General features: G+C 39.3%; 1 protein-coding gene across 1 annotated transcript; it reads left to right on the forward strand.

Moving 5' to 3' along the window:
- Positions 1 to 1,781: 1,781 nt before the first annotated feature.
- GHRHR (growth hormone releasing hormone receptor) lies at positions 1,782 to 20,250 on the forward strand. The gene is made up of 13 exons (XM_048951641.1): positions 1,782 to 1,826; positions 3,981 to 4,083; positions 4,619 to 4,726; positions 5,948 to 6,048; positions 9,472 to 9,569; positions 11,182 to 11,314; positions 12,213 to 12,366; positions 13,225 to 13,285; positions 14,000 to 14,069; positions 15,459 to 15,550; positions 16,135 to 16,264; positions 17,678 to 17,719; positions 19,198 to 20,250. The coding sequence occupies exons 1-13, from the start codon at positions 1,782 to 1,784 to the stop codon at positions 19,318 to 19,320; spliced, it is 1,260 nt and encodes a 419-aa protein (XP_048807598.1). The 3' UTR covers positions 19,321 to 20,250.
- Positions 20,251 to 21,517: the final 1,267 nt, after the last annotated feature.

The following is a 21,517-nucleotide window of genomic DNA, read 5'->3' on the forward strand; positions in this document are numbered from 1 at the left end:
TGACCATGATAAAAACACTGATGGGTGTTATACACCAGTAAGTCTAGAGCTTCATCCTCTGGAACTGGATGATGAATGGTGGTAGGAACACAGGTCTAATTCTGTTTTCAACAGCCCTGTGAAAGCTTGCCTGATTTAGGGAAAGCAAAATGCTCTGGGGAAAAAGAATAATCCTCATGTGCACAATGAAGTAAAGCTTGCCAACTAAATTCAGCTCTCTGAAGATATCTTTTTCACTGCACACACTCTTTTCTCTTTCAGCTCCTACTTAGAGCCAAACCCTGAAGACTTTTCATCTGCACAGATATTTCTAAGTGTGGTCCAGCCCTGCATAAGCATAACTTTAAAGGTGCTCCTCATAGCTGTGGTCATTCAGGACTCATCAATCTCCTGCCCAAGCTGTATAGATAAATAGTAAGATGCCATGTGATTTAACTACTGGGGAAGATGGAGAAAAAGCAGTGTTAGAGGGGAAAACAGTTATATGGGAATAGAGCGTTGTAGCAAGATGGAAGCTGGGGCTAAGAACTGATTTGGAGGAATGGCATTATATGGAGAGAAAACAGGAAAGATGAAAATTTTAAAGGCATTTCACATCTTGTATCTCTGCTTTTGCAACGTTAACATTTAATGAATGTTGATGTTGAATATGGTGTCCTTCAAGACATTATCTATCGACAGACAAAATTTCATGTATACTCAAGATGGCTGGAATACAGCTGACCAGATGGCACCTGGATGTTAGATATTTAGGCAAAATGGGTATTTCTGGAGTAGGATGGGACCAACCATCCTGTTCTTTGCTCTTACCCTGTTCTGAGCCCTTTCTCTGTACGCCATCCTGAAATCTTAACATAAATTATGAATTAGCACATGAAATTTCCCAGAGAGGCCCTGGATGCCTCATCCCTGAAGACACTCAAGGTCAGGCTGGATGGAGCTCTGAGCACCTGATGGAGCTGTGGGTGTCCCTGTTCATTGCAGGGGGGTTGGACTAGATGGCCTTTAGGGTCCCTTCCAACTCAAATGATTCTGTAATCATTCTAATGATGATCACCTATCTCAAGGTTCATCTTAATAGAATGAACAGAGTGTACATATTTCTATATTCTGACTACAGAAGATGACTAGTTTAGATTTAGACACTGAACTTTGAAAAGTGAGAAGAATCGCTTGCAAATGTTGTCTTCAGATCAACCTACAACACGTGCCCCACGGAACTTGGGTTCATATGCTTGTGAGCAGATTTTGAACTTGTATTTTGAATTGTAGTACCATGGTTGTTATTTTCCATATAAACACACCCACACAAAGATTCACTGAAGCTACAGTAAGAATCATGTTACATTGGAATGAACTGGTATTAACAAGAGCTGGTAGAAGTGGATTTGTGTTTTTCAAGCCATGTTGTTTAAATTCAAGATTAGCAACATTTGGAGATTTTATACCTCCCAAGCTTATTTTGTGTCATGGAGAGATAAAGTGGCATCTCTCCAGGAGGTGCTGATCTTCTGATAATCTTGGGAACAGTCTCTCAATCCACCCATCCAGTCTTTGAGTATACTGAAAAATTAAAATGTGGAAAGCAGGTTAAATGCAGCTTAGAGAGTTGTTAATATTTAATTCCCACTTCACCGCGCTGCTACGTCACTTCTGTCTAAAGGGATAAATGCTTCAGATCAGCAACTGATGGGAGAAAGGGAAGCCAAAAGGAAGGTGAAAGATGCTAAGGAAGATAAAAGAATTAAAGTCTGACTTTGCTTTGGAGCACGAATCCTAGCATGTTATACCGCTGTGTCCTGTGCACCCTGACTCTTGCTGTGCTTGTGAGTAATTGCATGAAAGTAACTTTTCCTTCAGTGTTTTTTAATAATTGCTTGTTTTCTCCTTGGATCAGATTGGATACAGCTGTACTTCTTTGAATTAGTTGTTGTTTTGTTTTTTTTTTTCTTTTTGTTTGTTTTAAGTTACAGTTAAACAAAGTAAGAAGCTATGAAAAGTGAACAGCATCAGAAGGGACACAATTTCTAGGATCTGTGCATCAGTGCCTTTCACTGCTTTCTTACCACTTGTTGAGGAGAAACATCATTGGCAGAATGCCCTTTTTTTTTGTGTGTAGGCTTTGAAAGTCGGTAACAAGAAAGTAGAGGAGAGTTGTTACATCAGTTGACAGCCTTGACAGTTTTCTTCATTTTCAGAATATGCAGCCTTATTAGTTCTCGTTTCATCTGCCTTTAGCATTAACATTATTTAATGTGAGCAGCTCGGATACCAAAGGTGACAAATGAGTTGAATCAGCAGGGATACTTATGATGGAGTTAGAAATATCCAACAACATTAGACAGCTTAGAGGCTTTGCTGATGTTTTGCTTCTGGCAGTGATTAGGAAACCAGCATTCAGAATCACACACGAAGCAGAAAAAGTATGAAAAGTGGGGGAAGGATATTTTCTTTGCTTTTGAGATGATGTTTTCAGCATCTTCCTTTTGCTATCCTTCTGCTACACCATTTGCTCTCCCCTGAGAACTGGAATGCAGGGAACCTCTTTTCTGATGGTTCGTTCCTTGAGGAGTGGCAAAGCAGCCCATTCTTCGTGGATTGAGAGAAACAAAGCACTGCAAAATCGCTGTATATGTTTTTATTCATGCAAAGCTATGCTTTCCTTTGTGTTGCCCACAACAATCTCTGCTTCCCTGTGCTCTGAGGATTATAATTGCTGTGTGGAATATCAGGATCCAGGTTAATAGTAAGGTCAGTAATATCACTGAAGGTCTCTATAAGGACGTGCCCCACTTATACAAGAGAAATGGCATTTTCTTATACATAATCATGACAGTTGTGATGTTATTCAGACTATGCACTGAATAAAACCCATATGTTTATGTGTAAGTGTATAATATAAATCCCATATTGTGCATTTACATATCTTATTGTAACAGAGGATATGCAAACAATTGTTATTTTGCCTACAAAACCGTTTTGAAAAACAGCCTCCTCTTTTCATTGTTTGTAAAAACTAATAGTGTGCTTTCCTTGGAAGAGATGAAGTCAACTTTTGGAGAGGTTTTGAATGTTTTAGAGGCTGACTCTCACCTTCTATAAACTGAGGCTTCTTTTGCTGTCATCACTTGTGTGATGTTTACTGTAATGTGAAAAGAATGGAGATATTGAGCCATCCTGATGCGTATGAGAGAAAACAGTGGAAAAGCAGTATTTAATAGGCATGATGTTATGAAAACGCCCAGAAAAACTAAAACCAATGTCTTTAAAACTATTCCCCCTTATCCTGTCACTATCTATCCATGTAAGTAGTTAATTTCCCACTTGCTTATAATCTCCCCTTATAATATTGGAAGGCTGCAATGAGGTCTCCCTACAGCCTCTTCTAATTCAGGCTGAATAAGCACAATTCCTTCAGTCTGTCTTCATAGGAAAAGTGCTCCAGCCCTTTGATAATCTCTATGGCCTCCTCTGTACTCTCTCCAGAAGCTCCACATCCTTCCTGTATGGGGTGACCCAGACCTCAAGGGCCCCCCTACAGGTGGGGCCTCATGAGAGCAGAATAGAGGGGAAAAATCCCCTCCCCCCTTCTGGCAACCCCTCTACTGATGGAACCCAGGATACCATTGGCCTTCTGAGCTGCAAGAGCACATTGTGAGCTCATGGTCAGTTTTTCATCAACCACAACCAATGGCAGAAAATAGAGAACAGATCCTCGGTTTTTGGAGCAAAAAGCTTGTTCAGAAGACAGTTTTATTAAAAAATCATATGTAGATTCAAGATATTTCTTTGAAGGCTGGGAGGGGACATGTCTCTGCTGAGAAGCAGGCTGGTCTTGTATGCCCTTCACTATCAAGAAAGGGAGAACATTCTAGCTCCCTGGATCCAGATTTGGTAGCGGCTAATGTCAGGCAGCAAATGAGTCGTGTCTTCTCAGATCCTTCCTGAAACTTCATCAGCTGAAACTCCTCTTTCTGTAGGTTGCTGGGAATGTCCATCCGGAATGTGATTTTATAGCAGAGCTGAAGAAAAAGGAGGCTGAATGCCTGGAAATCTCAGAGGAGTCCAGGAATGCAACATCAGGTATCCATTAGAGAGGGATGAATTGAATGACAGAGAATAAACACCCCACAAGGACCATGACTCAGTCACTGTCAATGCATGTTTGATTCTTTTACTCACTGTCCCACATCCCTGCTCAATTCCTCTTCCGTCTGCTTCCATACCTTCAATTGTTCTTTACTAATATTTTGTTCACATTCAAACATGGGCAGTCTAATAGATATTTCTTTGTCCTGCTCCTTCCCCTAGCTGAGTGCCATCATGGCATCATTGGTCTTTAACAACAGCGTAACCTCTTGACATGATCTGGTCTGTCCTCCAGCAGAACTCTCCCTCCCATTTCCTAAACACATTTTTTCATCTGTTGCATCATGGGTCTGAGTAAAGCAGAGTAGATGGTCATCTGGAGGTGTTTATCTCCCACTCTAAAATAAAAACTGAGCCTAAACTATTTTTATAAGAAATGTGAGGGGCAGAGGGTTGAAGTTAGAAAAAAAATCTTCCATTTTGCTCGAATGTAATCATGCTTAAAAATGTATTTCCCTTTCTGTCTGAGGTTGCAAGAAAACCTGGGACAAATTACTGTGCTGGCCAGAGGCAGATGCTGGAGAGACTCTTGCCTTACCTTGCCCAAACATCCTCTTTCACTTCATGGAAGAGCCAGGTGATATTTTATTTTGGTTGTCTAATTATTATTGAGCTGCATGCCTGGGGCAAACATACCTGAAAATGATTGATGAAGACAGAACACTGCAAAAATTTCAGCCCTGTACTCAGATCAGAGCATCACTGCAAAAATTTCAATCAGATTGGAGGATGCTGAGCAGATATCTCACACCCTATGCGTGATACATAGCTACATGTAATCCCATAGTCTCTGGTAAGATCCTGATCCAAAGAACACTAAAATCAGTCAAGTGGTTTGCATTGGTTTCCCCAGGATTCAAGATCATCTTGCTGGGTACATTTGTACAGAGCTAGCATAGGACTCATCTAGGTCAGAACTTAAGCATGGGTCTCAGTAAGATCTATGCTCTGATTAGCCTGGGATGAAATGAAAGGTTGAGGAATGAATTATTTGATTGTTTCTTAAGACCAAGGTTGGCAATACAAAGCAGAATCTTGTCATTAAAATAGCATATGTATTGTGTTGGGTTAAACACAAGGCTATGCAAGTTAATGCCTTTGTTAATGCTTACTCTCTGGATAAAGCTGGCCAGGAACAAACTGCAATCCCATAAGGAGGAAATGATCTTCCAGGAAATATGCAGATTTGGCAGTTCCACAAGAAGAAAAGTTTTCAAACCCCAACCTCAGCCTCATTCAGTACTTGCTAGCTATGAACAGGGGATAAGGAAAATCCCTTTCATCTGCATACTTTCATTTCCTCTTCTGGGATTCTCTCACTCATCCTTCATCTGACTCAGAAATCTTTTTATAGAAAAGTGTTATCTCCAAAAAAAACCTTCTTATTCCAGTGTCTGGTCTTCAGAGGAAAGTAAGCCCCAAGGAAGGTGAGAGAGCAAGAAGGGGTACATTAGAGGGGTGAGAGATGAATGAGGCAGAAAACTGGAGCAGCACCTCCCAGTCTTCTTCAGTGGGCTTTCTCAACCCTCCTATGATTTCTTCCTTACCATTTCACCTCTACTTCTGTCTCCTTTGTTCTCTCACTTCTTTCTGCTATTTATCTCCAGAGAAAAAGTTAAAACTTTTGTACCTGACTACCTGGATGTACGCATGCAAACAGTCCTGTCAGCAATGTGGGATAACAATGGCCATGGTTCTCTTCTCTTAGTTCAGCCTTCACACTAGCAAGACATCTCCTGGGTTTTATTTTCTGTGTCATATGGCTCTTCACTGGTAAGATTAAGTGATTCTCTTTCAGCTGGGATAATAAGAAGAAACTGCACAAAGAAAGGCTGGTCAGAGCCATTCCCTTCCTATCATATTGCTTGTCCAGTTGAAGATGAGATTCCACTTGAAGAAGTAAGTTGAATTAAATAAACATATGTGAGTGATGTGGTGACGTTACAGGATTCCTTTCTATTCCTGAAGACCACTGGGGAAAGAAAGTCAGCTGAAGCTGAAGTTTCTTACCAAGTAAGGAATGTGATTTTACTCTGAACACCTATTTTGAGGAACTACATTTTATTTTTCAGCTATGAGAGAGTAATGTTTAGAAACAGCTGCAAATTCTATGCAATCACCCAGTTCTGTTGAACCTGCTTACAGATATAACAGTTAAGATTCTCTTCCAAAATACTGATATGATATACATTAGGGCAATTCAATAAGATCAGTCAGCAAGATGGTTTTGTGGTATCACAGCACCAGTACAGCAAGTGCACTGCTAAAACACCACCACTCTGAACTCAGCAACAAAGCACAGGATGAGCGAAGGGTTTCTCACCCTAACATAAAATATTTAGATCACAGAATTGTAGGGGTTGGAAGGGACCTCCAGGGATCATTGTGTCCAACCCCCCTGCCAAAGCAGGTTCCCTACAGCAGGTCGCACAGGTCGGCATCCAGGCAGGTCTTGAACATCTCCAGAGAAGGAGACTCCACCACCTCCCTGGGCAGCCTGTTCCAGTGCTCCGTCACCTCACTGTAAAGAAGTTCTTGCACACATTGCTGCACAACTTCCTATGCTGCAGTTTCCAGCCGTTTCACCTTGTCCTGTCTCCACTCACCACTGAAAACAGTCCGGCCTCGCCATTCTGCCCCCCACACCTTAGATATTTATAGACCTGGATCAGGTCCCCTCTCAGTCTTCTTTTCTCAAGGCTGAACAGACCCAGTTCACTCAGCCTTTCTCCATAGCAGAGATGCTCCAGGCCCTTCACCATCTTCGTGGCCCTCCACTGGACTCTTTCCAAGAGATCCCTGTCTGTTTTGTACTGGGGAGCCCAGAACTGGACGCAGTGCTCCAGATGAGGCCTTACCAGGGCAGAGTAGAGGGGGAGGATCACCTCCTTTGACCTGCTGGCCACGCTCTTTTTAATGCACCCCAGGATGCCATTGGCCCTCTTGGCCACAAGGGCACACTGCTGGCTCATGGCAACCTGTCGTCCACCAGGACACCCAGGTCCCTTTCCGCAGAGCTCCTCTCCAGCAGCTCATCCCCCAACCTGTACTGGTGCATGCAATTATTCCTCCCCAGATGCAAGACTCTACACTTGCTTCTGTTAAACCTCATCTGTTTTTTTTTTGCCCAGCTCTCCAGCCTGTCCAGGTCTTGCTGAATGGCAACACAGCCTTCAGGCGTGTCAGCCAAATGCAGATCAACAAGGAAGTAAAAACAAAATATGTTTCAGTGTCTATATCTGTGTATGGCATATTGCTTCAGCCAGATTTACACACTGGGTGATATTTAGAATTTATCTGCAGAGGAAAAATAAAATAGTGCCAAATGAGGATCAAAAAATACTGCATTTATTTAGTTTACGTTGTCATTGAGATATTTCTCTCATTACCCATTACTTTCTGTGCTGATTGCTGTCATGTTGTTTAACTCAGACTTCCTTCCCAGCCTCTGAGGCACAGTACCTGCTGCTCTCTATAAAAATCACTTCCACAAAAATCCTTTTCTTTTTTTCTTTCTTTTGTTGCTTCCTTGCATTTATGCTGTAAAATAAACAACCTTAATGAGTCTCCAGATCTTTCTTTTTTAGCAGTGACTCATTTACCTCTACCTGAAGTCCCACTTTGTATGTTTATCTACTTAAGGCTATGACTTGCTGAGTTTCTCATCTCTGATTGATAAGTGGAAGATGCCAAGTAATGCAAGCCCAACACAGCTTTCATACACTTCTTATGGAGCAATGCTTTCCAGACCACCTGACAGTGAAGGCCACTTGGTGCAGTTTCCAGATCAATTAACTTTTCCAAACAAAAAAAGAACACACAAAATTATCTTGTGTAAGGCTAAGCTAATGACTCCATGGTGGATCTCTGCTAGTGTTTTGGTCAGGATCAGGTGTAAGCTTTTTAAGAAACCTCTGGGTTTGCCCCTATTTATTGCCCCTATGTTGTTTTTGAGGAATGTTCTCAGAAAGACTGATCTGCTTTCCTATGGATAATACTAAACTGAAAACTAATGCGAGGTGCACCTAGAGTGCTCTGACCAAGAATAGAAGTCCAGCATGGATTCTACCATGGTACCTGGAAATGCTCACAGTGTGCATGTTGGGTCTTCCACACCAAAAGTTTCTCTCTGCTCTACCAGAACTACTGAGTTGCACTGCTTGCTAAGTAAGCACAGTGATAGATTTCTTCTCTTGCTGATGGAAAGCAACCAGGCTTCCATCTTCAGATAAGATGGATTGCCATCTGGAGGTGCTTGTTTCCCTTCACTAACTGAAAAGGAGCCATTCATAAACAGTGCTGTGATAACATCTAACCAGCACAGTCCTTGGACCGTGCTCTCACACTGCTCATTTGAAGATAGACTTTTTCTTAGAAAGCTAACTGCTAATTATGCAACATAAATGAAATAAGCCCTACCCAATATCATGCTTATAATGCCTTTGGTGAAACCCAGAGCTCAAAACAAATACATGCCATCCCTCCGCTTGAACTGTACATAATCACACTGCACAGCTGCATGGTTGTTAGGATGTAAGAATATTGAATGGGGGCCCAAGAGACAAAGCCAAGAGATAAAAAGGAAAGGTATACAGCCTGAAGCTTCTTCATTCTGTTTTCTGTGTCCGTGCATGACAGCTGAAGTCAGATAATGCTCACTCAGAGACCATGTCTGATAAGAGGTGCCATTCAGATAGAAATGGATTTTGATTGTCACAAATTGGAAATGCAAGCAAGAAGAAAAATGAAAGAAAACATCCCCAGGAAAAGAAAAATAATATATCTTTTTTGTGTTTTTTTTTTTTTTTTTTGTTTGTTTGTTTGTTTTGTTTTTGTTTTTAATGGAAAAGGGAATAGGTGGCAAAATTATAAATAAGGAGATAGAGCAAAGGGAAGTGGAGAGACCATAAGGGAAAGCTGAAAGCATTCTTTATTCATCATGCAGCCTGCAGGATTGTCTTTTCACTACCGCTGTGCAGAAAACACAGTATGAATGCAATGCCTATCAAAATGGAGTTTTTTCAGTATCGTTATGGAAGAGTCACTTAGTCGACTTTCAGGGCTTATGAGTGAGTTTGAAACCAACTTAATAAATAGTTCTTTATCAAACTGTGTTATGTTCACATACCTATAGAAAGGGTCTTTGTGAAAGAAATATTAATGATCGATTTCAGTTGAAATTTCCTGTGGAATTAGGGTAAAAAAAGGCTGTCAGGGCTCTGAACAGTTTGGAAGCACCAAATGAAGCAAAACTGCTAAAATCAGAAAAGCAGTTGTCATCTGGCTGCAATTTATGTAACAAATCATTCTCTTCTCTTATAGCAATCCTACTTTTCTACGATAAAGATAATATATACCATAGGATACAGCCTGTCTATTACCTCACTCGTTATTGCTGTGACAGTTCTAATGGCATTCAGGTATGTGAAGTTACCTTCTAACTTGATTCATTTAACAGTTCTTTGTGCCTTAGTCTTTATGCGACATGATTTGACATGAGAAAGTAATAGAAACAGAAACTCAGAAGAATGAATTTAAGACTTTCAGACAATTTTGGTTTGGTAATATTAAATTCAGGTTAGAAAATAAAGATTATCAGAGAAACAAAGAAAGAAGAATAACCTGAACTAGGAAATAAGCACTGATTGTCTGCTAGCAGTAGTCAGCAATTCAGATAGTAATAACCAAAAGATAGATTTGCTTACTTTAGCTGGAATGAAGATAGATTTTGGTAAGCAATGTATGCTTGTTTATATGAGCTTAGCAGATTTTATATCAAGGAAAATAAAAAATAACTCAATTCTGAGCCAGTGTTCCTATGGCACTGTATATATCACTACTGAAACATTTAGAACAAACAACATGCCTGTGAAGTTTAGTCTGAATTTGGCATGTTTGGTAACATTTCTTTCACAGTTCAATGTGAAATGATTGCTTGTATTCTTATTCAGTGTAGATATGATGGTTGCTACCATATAGGATTTATTTTACATATCTTTGCTTACTTCTTGTACTTGTGCAGAGTGAAAAATAAAATAGTAAAATAGAGATTTATTACCTCTTCTTACTATTCTGTGAGAATCAGCTTTCTCTGGGGAAAGTTTCTTGACCTCTTCTGCTTCCTAGTTTATGTCTGGAAGTCAACAGTTACGTGTATTGACATCCATCCTGACCCTGAGAAAACAAACCAAGTCAAATAATGGGAAAGAAAGAAACAATTGACAGAAAGAGACTTAGAAACAGGGAGGAAAGACTTATAGTGAAGTGCCAACAATGGGGTTGGCATTTCTGTTTGGTAGTAAAATTCTGCACACGCTAACTGAGCTGTAAGAGTAGGTGACCCTGAGATTAATGGATCTGAAAGGAATGCAGCTTTTAAAGTCTGTATTTAGTAACAATCAGAAAAATTAATCTTTATTGACTCATTGTGGGAATTTAAAATACATGTGCCAAATTGTTTTAAGGCAATTATCTGCATTCATTTCATTCATATGATAAATTTTTGGTGAGCTAAGGAAGCATTCTTTAATTCTTGATAAGGCAATCCACGCAGAGATTTAATGCAATTTAACTCAACCACAATATTTTGCTATGCAGGAAACTTTGCTAAATAATCATTGCCCTCTTCACTGAGGTTCAACTGTCTAGTTAGACAAGAGTATCTCTGCATGCCTGTTGTTGGGAATGGTATAGCTGTAATCAAAGTTATACAAGTGAAGACCCTTCTCCAAGCACAGGTTTCTCGTTGTCCCCAAACAATGCCAACCATCCAACATCTTAGTTCAGGCACAGTGAACACGTAACTAAAAGGAGGCCATGATCTAACTAGAGAAAAGATGTAGACTGTGGGTGATTTGCTTTATGTGAGGAAGGTTTCTGTCTCTGCCTGTTTACCCTCCCAGTGGATTGAAGAGTTCTTTCTATACGTGCCTGGAAATACCTGAGGTGAAACAGGGCTTTATCGTGTATCTGAATTACTACCAGCACAAGTCAGTGAACTACTTCAGAAGGACTTTTCTTCTTTCCTTCCAGGAGGCTACGCTGCCCCAGAAATTACATCCACATACAGCTCTTTTTCACTTTCATCTTAAAGGCTATTGCCATTTTCATTAAGGATTCTGTCCTTTTCCAAGAGGAAGACATTGACCATTGCAGTTTCTCTACAGTAAGCACTTTGAGAGCAAGATATTGTGGTACTTGATAATCTTTTCATGCCATCTATGTGTGGACTTACTATTCATTTCTTCTTTTGCTTTTTAAAAAATTATCTATTTATTTCTTTGTTTGTTTTGTGGTGGTGAACACTAATTAGTACCCTCAGGCACTGTCTTCAAATGTTCTACTTTCATAAGGGTGGATATTCTGTCCATGTCCTGAATTCATCAGTCTGTGATCCTCTTGTATTCTGAATCAGATTTAGGCTGTGCTGTAGAAAAGAATAGTACCATTATTCTGTTACTCTTCTACGACCTACAACCTAAAATCAAAGATCTCTTGAGTATCTCATAACATCTTTTTGTTTTCTGGAAAGGTTGGATTCTGTGTTCTGACTGAAGCTCCAAACTGTAGACCACAGAATTTGCAAGAGACTGGTCAACCAATTTAGTTTTGAACAGTGACAAACATTGGCAGTAAGGTTGTTTTCAAACACAGCTTAATTAGCTGATTCTTCGTTATTTCTCATGGCCACACAAAATTTAAAGCAGAAAAAGTGAAGGGTCTTTGAACATGCTTATTTCCAAGAGCTAGTGAGCATTTCAGTCTACTTGTATAAGCTACACTGAAAGCAGTCCATGTGTAGGAGAAATCTCATGACTGGGAGACCCAGCTACATTTATAGCACAGAGACATAAAGTAAAATACAGTACAGACTCCAAGCTGTTAAGTCCTACTCTTCAGAAAGCCATATTACATTTCACACTCTCCCTTTAAACATGGCAGTAAATGTGAGATCCTACTCTTTTTAGGTCTTTAGATCTTTAGGCTCTTTAGATATTACACATCTGCAAATATAATTTACATATCCACATGTTGTTTCATAATTATGACTTTGTTTACCTTAGACTGAATGCAAGATCTCAGTTGTTTTCTGTCACTACTTCATGATGACCAATTTCATATGGCTGCTGGTAGAGGCTCTTTACCTTAATTGTCTACTACTCTCATCCCTTTCTCATGGAAGAAAATATTTCTGGTGGCTGGTTCTCTTTGGTTGGGGTAAGTAAGGATTTTACATAAAATTAATGAAAGGCAAGATATTACAAAAAGCTTTATTTATCTGATTAAAAAAAAAAAATAATGTAATTGAGCCTGCCTAACTGAAGTCAGTAACAAAAATCAAAGCAAATGTTGAGTTTGCTTTTATTTTTACACAGACATTATTGAGGAGCAATCGAGCTTTTTAAAAGTACAGCACTGAAGTCCCTATGAAAGGAGTAGAAAAATAAGTACATCTGGGGATTTGCATGAAGTATCCGTCCCTGATCTGAAGACTCACTGTGGAAAACAAAAATCAGACAACTTCCTCCTTTGGTTATACGGACCAAGGGAAGTTTTGGTCAGTTCAGGTTAGGGTGAGCTTGGCAACTAAGAATATCAATCAGTCTTTGTGTTTTGGGAAGATTTCAAGGAAGGTTTAAATTGGAGTGCATCACAATCAGTGTTTGCAAACTGTTCATATTGCTATCATTTGAAGAACTGATAGGCAATATTCGTTAGTCTTTTGTCATGTGAAAAGAACAGATTGTATCAATCTAGGTTTTAATGTGCTATCTGCATGCAAGTGCTAAGGTAAAATCCCATTTGAATTGTGTTTGTGTAGTTAAGAATTTGCAAGCTCAGACCTTCCTGGCATCACTATGCCATGTGCAAGTATCTTCTGTATTCCCCTACGTTTCACAGTGATGCATGATCACCAAATAGTCAACACTATATCTTGTTTCATTCCATGAGATTTAGGGACCCACAAACAATAATTCCAGTTCCAAAAATGGCTGAGAAGCAGCATCTCAGCAGAATTCCAATGGACAAGATTTTGATTAATTGATGAAACCATTTTGTTTTATTGTCTGACAGGTTTTCCAACACTTTTCACCTTCATATGGATATTAGCAAAGTTCTACTTTGAAGACACATCGTAAGTCACTGTTTCCTACATTACTACATGAGTTATATATTAAAAATAATGGTAGCTATGAAAGCTCATGTCATGGATATGGGAAAATAATAGCAGTATGTTATTGGCTTTCCTTTCTCTACATCACCATTTAGATAAGTGCCTGCTGTGGAGTTCTGAGTTTCCATTCCCCTGTAGACATAGAGAACGGGGATTACACCATCTACTGAAGTATAATCTGGCAGCAGTATTGTGATTGTGTAGGGCATCCTTCCCAGGAAGTTGATATACTTAATTTGGCTGCAAGAGAAAAAGAGATTCCAATCAGATAAGGAAGATGATACAGCAGAATTTTTGGAGCTTCTGATACAAAATACATTTGGATTTTCTGAACCTTGGAGTTCAGACAAACTGTTTCACATTTCAAATATGTGTTTTTGAAGAAGAAATCCATATCTTTATATCTGTCATCTGTTCACGTGTTTTATTGGAACTGTCACATTCTTGGCTTTTAATGCTTCATGATAGCTCTGTATCTTTTCAAAGAGAGTAGGATAATCTATAAGAAAATATGCCTTGTAGAGAGCAGATATATCTGCATATATCAGTGCTTGCAGTGTACCTACACCTCCATAAAAAGTTCATCTATTGAGAATTTCACTGGCACTGTTTTATGGTGTCTTGATTGCAGTGATCATGTACACCTCTTTTCTAAACATATCAGTATTTTCTCAGATGCTGGGATATTAATCAAGACTCTCCTTACTGGTGGCTAATCAAAGGACCTATTATAATTTCTGTTGGGGTAAGTATTTCTAACTCTGTAAACACTACTTGGAAGAAAAAACAGTCTTCTAAATGCAAATCTAGTTCCTGCTTGATGAAATGTTTTAGTTTTGAAGTCAGGAAGAGGAATGGTAGAATTTGTACTGTAGAAATGTTCTGTCACTTACCTACATCCACTGTAGTCCAGAAAGAGGCAGAGCACTGCCCTCTTCCCATTACTTACAGCAAACATTCTTCAAAGAATTGACATTTTTCCTGGAATTTTTAGTGTGATTGAAATTGGTGGTGAGTGATTAAACTATTCTCCTAGTATTTGAAAAGTGAGGTTTTAGGCTAATAATCCAGAATCAGCCCTAAATCTTTATACAGATTTTCAAGAGCAACGGACTTATTTCAGAAAAGATAATAGCTTTTGATTTTGATGTTCACTGAATAAACTGATGGGCCTTAAATGATTATGGCATATGATTACTCCCAATTGTCATTAAGCTTGAGGAATCTGAAAGGCATCAGCTGTTCTTAGAGTGGATGGCTTTAAAGCTATCTATCTAAAGATTAATTTAATTGGATCACAGATGCATACAAATAAGGCATATATGACAACATGAACGAATAATCTCAATTTGAACACTGGTCATAGTTGCACATTCTAATAAAATCTGACATTTCTTTCTACCACAATTAGTTTTCTGCTTACTTTTCTGTTTGACATCCTCATTTGATTCAGGAGATTACAGTGATGAATCCTCTGCTGGGATGTACTTTATGTTTCCCTGATGGATTTTACAGTGCTAAGCTGAGCCATAGACTTTAGCAGGGCTATGCCCAATACCAACTTTACTTTGCAATTTAGGATTGACCCTAGGCAGCTCTGGAGCTGAGATTCCTCAGCTTTCTTCAGAGCCAACCATGAGAAACAGGCACCACTGGTATGTGAATCATTTGATGTCTGAGGTTGGAAGTGATGATCCCCAACTCCATCTGAGACCTTGTGGTTACTCTCCACTGACTGTAAAGAGAGAACAGGGTGATCAGCTCAGATGCAGCCTTCGTAGTTCTCTATATTCAACAGGATGAATTCTAATGTGTAAAGAAGTGCAACACCCAGCTCAAACAAGAAAAAAAATATGAGCTACAAAGAATATGAATCACATGAGATACTGACAAAAGTAGCTTGCTTAACAGAGGTAAATTCTCATGTTCTCATCTTGATCTCCTCTTCTGGGAGTGCAACCTACTGAGAGGGTTGAATGCTGCAAGGGAGGATTATAATGATAATCTTCCCCAGGTTTCACTGAAATGATACAAATGACAGTGTAACTGAAGGCAAATAATGATGTTCATTGAAAACTTTAATATGAGAAAGTAACCTTTTATTTTTGTTTTTCAAAAAAAAAATTTTGAACAGGTCAATTTTGTCCTATTTATCAACATCATCAGAATTTTGCTGAAAAAACTAGACCCCAGGCAAATCAACTTCAATAACTCATCTCAGTACAGGTAGTGTATGGAACAAAAAAAACCCACTGTCAATTAATTTAGTTACAAAAGTAGCTTTTCTAAACAGAAGTACATGCCCAGTGCCAAAACCAGACTCAGTTTTGCTGGCATTTAATATTAGAAATTCCCAGTGCTATCTTAATCCCTTTGAAAGTCATCAAAGGACTAAATTGCTGTCTGGAGTTGTCCTTCTATGGACATGAACTATACAAGGAGACTGTGTATTTCTTCATCTTTTCTCATTTACAAATAAATATCAAAAATTCAATGGCTCAAGTAGAGCAAAAAATAATCTACTACTTGTTTTTTCCAGAATTACAATTTCATTTGGAAAAGCAAATGCCAAAATACCTTATGTCATAAGTACAGTCTTCCTAATAAGGCAATAAGCACAAGAAGTGCCTTTCCAGCTATTTTCTCATTATGCCTTCTGACTAGCATTATAGTCCAAGGAGACAAGAACTCAATACCTAGATATTTAGATCTCCTCGCTAACTTTTGTTCATCATTATTACATATTGCATGTGTTAGTCTTTACTCTGAAAAAAAATAATTCCCTTACTTCTTCTCATGGCTCATGTTAGACGCCTCTCAAGGTCAACTCTGCTTCTAATTCCTTTATTTGGAACCCACTATATTGTCTTCAACTTTCTTCCGGAATACACCAGCCTTGGCATTCGGCTTTATTTAGAGCTCTGCTTTGGATCTTTTCAGGTAAGTTCACTGCTGAAACTTCAGTTCCTTCCTTGTAGATTTTCTGATTTAATCCTGTACCTATGTGACACCTAGGAGCAAACAAAAGATAATTGTATCTTGAAGATAGTATCTCCTCAAGGTTCTTTGCTGGGATTACAGATCTGAGGATGCAATACACATCCTACCTGGCTGTATGTCAGATTGTGTATTTGCAGATCACCAGTACATGACCAAGTTTTTGATATACATGTGTTAGTTAAACATTGGGTCAAAGTTAGACAGGACAAAGCCATCTTTGCTAACAGCCCACAGGCCTTCCCTGACTTCACTGACAAGGTCAATCCATTTGGGCCTGATGATAGAAGAACCAGAGGCAGTCAAAGCTGTAGGTCCTGCCCCCTTTCCAATTCTTTGGCAAGGAATAAATTGGTAGTTCAAATATATTAAAAGAATAGCTTTGTTGGGTGTAGATACCTCAGACAGTCTGCTGCTCTGGGAAATTTGATGCATTTCCCCCCTGTGGTAAGAAAAAAAGTGTTTCATGTACTTTGGGTGTCCCAAGTACTTTGAATTGACATACAAGGCATGAACAGCTCTATGAGCTTGCTGCCAGCTGCAGCAGCAACTGGGGGTGTCCTGACATACCCCTCCAGGTAGATTTACTGCCTGAGTTAAAAGCAAGACAGCACTCTGCTTCCTTTTGCTTTCCTCTCTGTCTCTGTGCCACATCTCAGAGTCTAAAAGAAACAGATGTGTGCAATCCTACCAAACTTCAAAAGGGAGCACATCTCTCTCCAAATGGCTGCGTGGCATCAGTTGTCAGTGAGCATTACTGGAAACCCACAAGCTGTGCTGGTTCAGTCCTTGTGCAGATTTAACTGGTTGTGCCAATCCTGTACAATCACCCCTGAACAACTGAATTCTGAGCCTCCATAGCTGGATCTGCCCTTCACTTTTAACTAACGAAGTAAGAAAAAAGTAAGCTGGACAAAAAGATGATGTGTTTAATGAGTAGCTGATTATATAGATGCACTCTCATCCTCAGATTTTCCTTTGTTTATCTTAGTTCAGAAACTTTGTATTCAGTAGGCAAAAATGTTATCTCATCTGATCCCTTGCTAAGACAGAAGTTGACAGAAAAGCTCTATGAGCTCCTTGGCTGTAGAATGGGCATACATAGGCAAGCATAATTTGAGGGTTAATTTTCTGTATTGTGTATTCCTGTGAATTTCTATGACCTTACTGACTTTGGTGAAGGGCAATTAGCCAGTTGATTACCTGACGGATGGGCTTTGCTGGAGGTACATGGTTTGTAATAATCCTCTAACTTCACTGACACACATGCACAGCACTTCCATGCAGTCTGTGCCAGTGGCTTTTTCAAACAGTGATAACACTCAACTGCTCTTTTGTTTTGTCTTTCATCTTCAGGGGTTTATTGTAGCACTCCTCTACTGTTTCCTGAACCAAGAGGTAAGGAAAATACATCCTTTAAAATACTGATTTCACATGAAGGTTTATGGAGTTAATAATTAGTATCATGCAAGCATGTAATCTATTAATTTTTTTTAGTTTCACGGGATAGTCAAAGCAGGAATTGTTTGATTTTCATTTCAATTTTCTTCATGAGAATGAAGCCATCTAGTGGAGAAATGAGTGATTCCATCCTCTAGAATTTCTACTTGTCACTCCTATGAAGGGAGAGTCTTAAGATTCATGTATGCCACCACACGGAGCACCTGAAGGCATCAGAGCTGTGCTCAGGAGCTGAACCGTGTTCCTAAACATAACAGTGAAATGTAGAGAAAGATTCAAGTACAAAGTGCAATCATCTGTGATAGAGGCAGCTGATTCCTGGGCTGTTTTGGCTTGATGTCCATTTTCCAAGCCTAAAGTTTTGGGCTGATGAAGATTGAAAACAGTATTTAATTGATTACTCTGCCATGGTCAATGTTTTCTTGATTATTTAGTAAGAATTTTCTCCAATATTAAACTGAGAGACTTCAAATATTTTAGCACTTCCTAGCATTTTGGTTGAGTTTATCACTGCACATTTTTTAATTGCGCTCAGCTAATATTCCTGTTCACCAGAGATTATTAATTGTCTCTAATCTCTTCTGATGAGAAACTCATTAGCTTTACATCCAGATTGACACTACAGAAATCCAGCACTTCAGTTCAGATATTTCCTTCCTATTGAGCATCTGGGAAGAGACATTTCTAATGAGATTCAGATGTTTAAACAGGCTTTGGTGTCTGGTCTGGACACAGTGTGTGTTTCTGTGAACATGCCAAGGCATGGCACAAATGCTTGTCAACAGCAGAAAGCAAATGATTGCTTGTGGCTTTTCCCCCTTGCTATCTTAAATAGCAAAGTAGTATTATTTCTTAGCCACAAATCAAGGAGTGTAGACTAAGGAACTTGATGCAAATTATACCGTTCTAGAAACAGATGGGAACAAGAAGACATCCCTTAGTAATTGGGGAAAGGAAACAATGTGGAGACAATGCGTTTAATTGCACAGATGGCATTGGTAGCATCACTCCTGGAATAAATTTCCGAAGGGTTTAGAAATTGAAAAAAAAAGAGAGAAAGAAGGACAGAATATACTGAAAAAAAAGTTAAGAAAACATTCTATTGGTGGAGAAAATCATTTTCAATGCTAGTATTAGAAACCTCAAATTATTTCATTTTCCCTTCCCTTCCCTTCCCTTCCCTTCCCTTCCCTTCCCTTCCCTTCCCTTCCCTTCCCTTCCCTTCCCTTCCCTTCCCTTCCCTTCCCTTCCCTTCCCTTCCCTTCCCTTCCCTTCCCTTCCCTTCCCTTCCCTTCCCTTCCCTTCCCTTCCCTTCCCCTACCATTCTCAGCCACCAGTTGTGTTTTTCCTCTTTCCCACCCTTCTCCTACTCGACACTAGGAGACCAGATAATGACATTCTCCCTTCCTTCTGAGGTGCAAACGGAAATTGGCCGGAGATGGCACGGTAAGAGATATGGACTTATGCCAGTTTGGAGACGGACAAGATGGACTGTGCCAACCAGTTCTGGAGTAAAAATGAATACATCTGTGTGCTAAGGACAGCCTCAGAATCTGGAGAAATCAGAATAATAAGCATGATTAGGGAAAACAAACAACAGCAAAAAAATTCTTAACAATGACACTTTATTGAGAGCAAATTGGAGGAAGATCCACTTCTGCAGAAATTGTGCCCACCAGCTATCTCTTACACTACAAGTGCTGAAGTGACGGATTGACTGATTTTCCAATTGTAATTGCCCTCTCATGGATAAACCACTGCAACACAAACTGCAGATATTGCCTCTTTTTCATTCCCTGTCCGTACTCTGTTATTAATGAATTGTGTAGCATAATGTGTCAGGGAGTGGGCACCAGGAGCACCCTTCAGTGACACCATAAATGACCATCTTTGGAAATAAGTACTCAGTCTTCACACAATGGGCGCAGGAGTCTATTCAGCTTGTTCAATATTTGTTTTCTATTTCAACTCTGTAGAGATGCAATGCCTTGTCAAGAAATGAAATGCCTCGTCAAACTGCAACACACGACTAAAAACTTCTGTTTCTTCTTCTATTCTCTATTTACATAAAATAGTCTCAATATACATGGCAAAAACAAATACACTCTCATATTCAAATGTTATTCCAGAAACTACAGTAGTCTTCTGAAAGCCAAATATCAGAAAGAAGAGGAAACAGCTCCATAAGATAGTCATTAAGAAATAACTGCTCTTTGCAAGATAATTCAAAAGAAAAGTAATAAACGTGTTCTGCACAGAAGAGAAGGGCTAGGGGAGCATTAGGAATGTTGCTAAGCATTTTCTCATGTCTGACTGGTTGTGCTCACCACTGTTGTAATATATTCAGAAGCCTGTAATTAAACGTACACTTCTACGTACACAGGTTATGTTGAAGGCCCTGTGGTGTCATTCATTTTTATTCCTTTCCCTTACCCAAAAAGGTTGAAGATGAGCTAGATGGAAGAACATGGTGAGTGACTGATGATTTCTTTCAAGTGAGCAACAGAGGTAAATTCCTGAAAAGGGAGGTGTTTCAGCCTAAGGAGATCATGGCCTCTACCCATTAGAAAGGGAGACCACAGTAAGTAGTTAGAGTATAAAGTCTGCATGTTACCCACCTCTACCCACAGACATTTAGATACAGAAAATCTCCTACGACTTCTGCATTTCTGTTGTACAATTAACTGCAAAATTTCCCCTGAAGGCCATCATGAGCTATAACTGGAAGATAAAAGGAGATTAAAAAACAATCAAAATTCTTCCTTCTACTAAACAGATCAGTCATTGTCTGGCTCACCCAGTTTCTGAATATGTGATGGCATTTTGCTTGTCTCCATGTCTCAACCGGTGGTATAACATGTCATATTAGGTATTATAAATACTTACTGTATTAATTGGATTTTCTGGCTGGTAATCAGGTTCTAAAACTCTGAAATAATATTACCATGATGACACTGAGGTTAAACGGACATATTATGAATAGATATGAAGGCACATAAATGCACAGATTTCTCAGGGCTCTTGTTCTCTGCTTTTATAGAAGCCTGCATTAAGGGCTTGGACCCAAACCCTCTGAATCAAGAATACCAGCTATCTGTCCAAACAGTTTTGATTTACATTTTAGAACATATAGTAAGGAAGATATTTGGCTGCATTCAAACATCATTTCAGCTAACATGAACAGAAGTGAAATGCAGAGAATTTGGCAAAAATTATGATACATTAAAAGCCAATTTGATCTTGAATATGTTGTGTTACACAAAACTAAAACCCACACACTCTTCATTGTTTTTCAGGAAGGGAATTGCAGTGAATTTAGATCATCTCTATTTAGCTAACTCTACTACTATAGAACAGTATGCACACTTATTGCATAAGTTTCTGTTTCAGCACGTTCCTGTGCGTCATGTGAAAACTTGTAAAATAGGTAAGAAAAATGTGAGCAACAGAAACTCCTTGACCTTTGAAAAGTAAACGGTGCTGAGTATGATTTCCTTTTGCTTGGAGTGGGTCCAGAACAATGAAAAATTGACCTGGAGTGAGAAAGTCAGGCTCAGGGTGTGGAAATTGCTGCAGGGTTTACTCTGCAATGAGTAAAGACAGAAGTAAATTGGAGTTCCTGGGCACGCTGTCTGAGCTAGAATCACACACAGAATCACAAGGTTGGAAACAACCTACAAGATCATCTACTCCAACCGTCTCCTCATCACCACTGCCACCACTAGCACTAAAACT

This window comes from Lagopus muta, chromosome 7 (assembly GCF_023343835.1).
Source record: "Lagopus muta isolate bLagMut1 chromosome 7, bLagMut1 primary, whole genome shotgun sequence".
Taxonomy (NCBI): domain Eukaryota; kingdom Metazoa; phylum Chordata; class Aves; order Galliformes; family Phasianidae; genus Lagopus; species Lagopus muta.

What these genes read in the sequence shown, in the direction of transcription:
- GHRHR (XM_048951641.1), top strand. Translation starts at nt 1,782, where the DNA reads ATGTTATACCGCTGTGTCCTGTGCACCCTGACTCTTGCTGTGCTT. An exon ending in TTCTACTTTGAAGACACATC is followed by an intron (nt 13,286 to 13,999) that starts GTAAGTCACTGT and finishes GTATTTTCTCAG; the next exon opens with ATGCTGGGATATTAATCAAG. An exon ending in CTATTATAATTTCTGTTGGG is followed by an intron (nt 14,070 to 15,458) that starts GTAAGTATTTCT and finishes AATTTTGAACAG; the next exon opens with GTCAATTTTGTCCTATTTAT.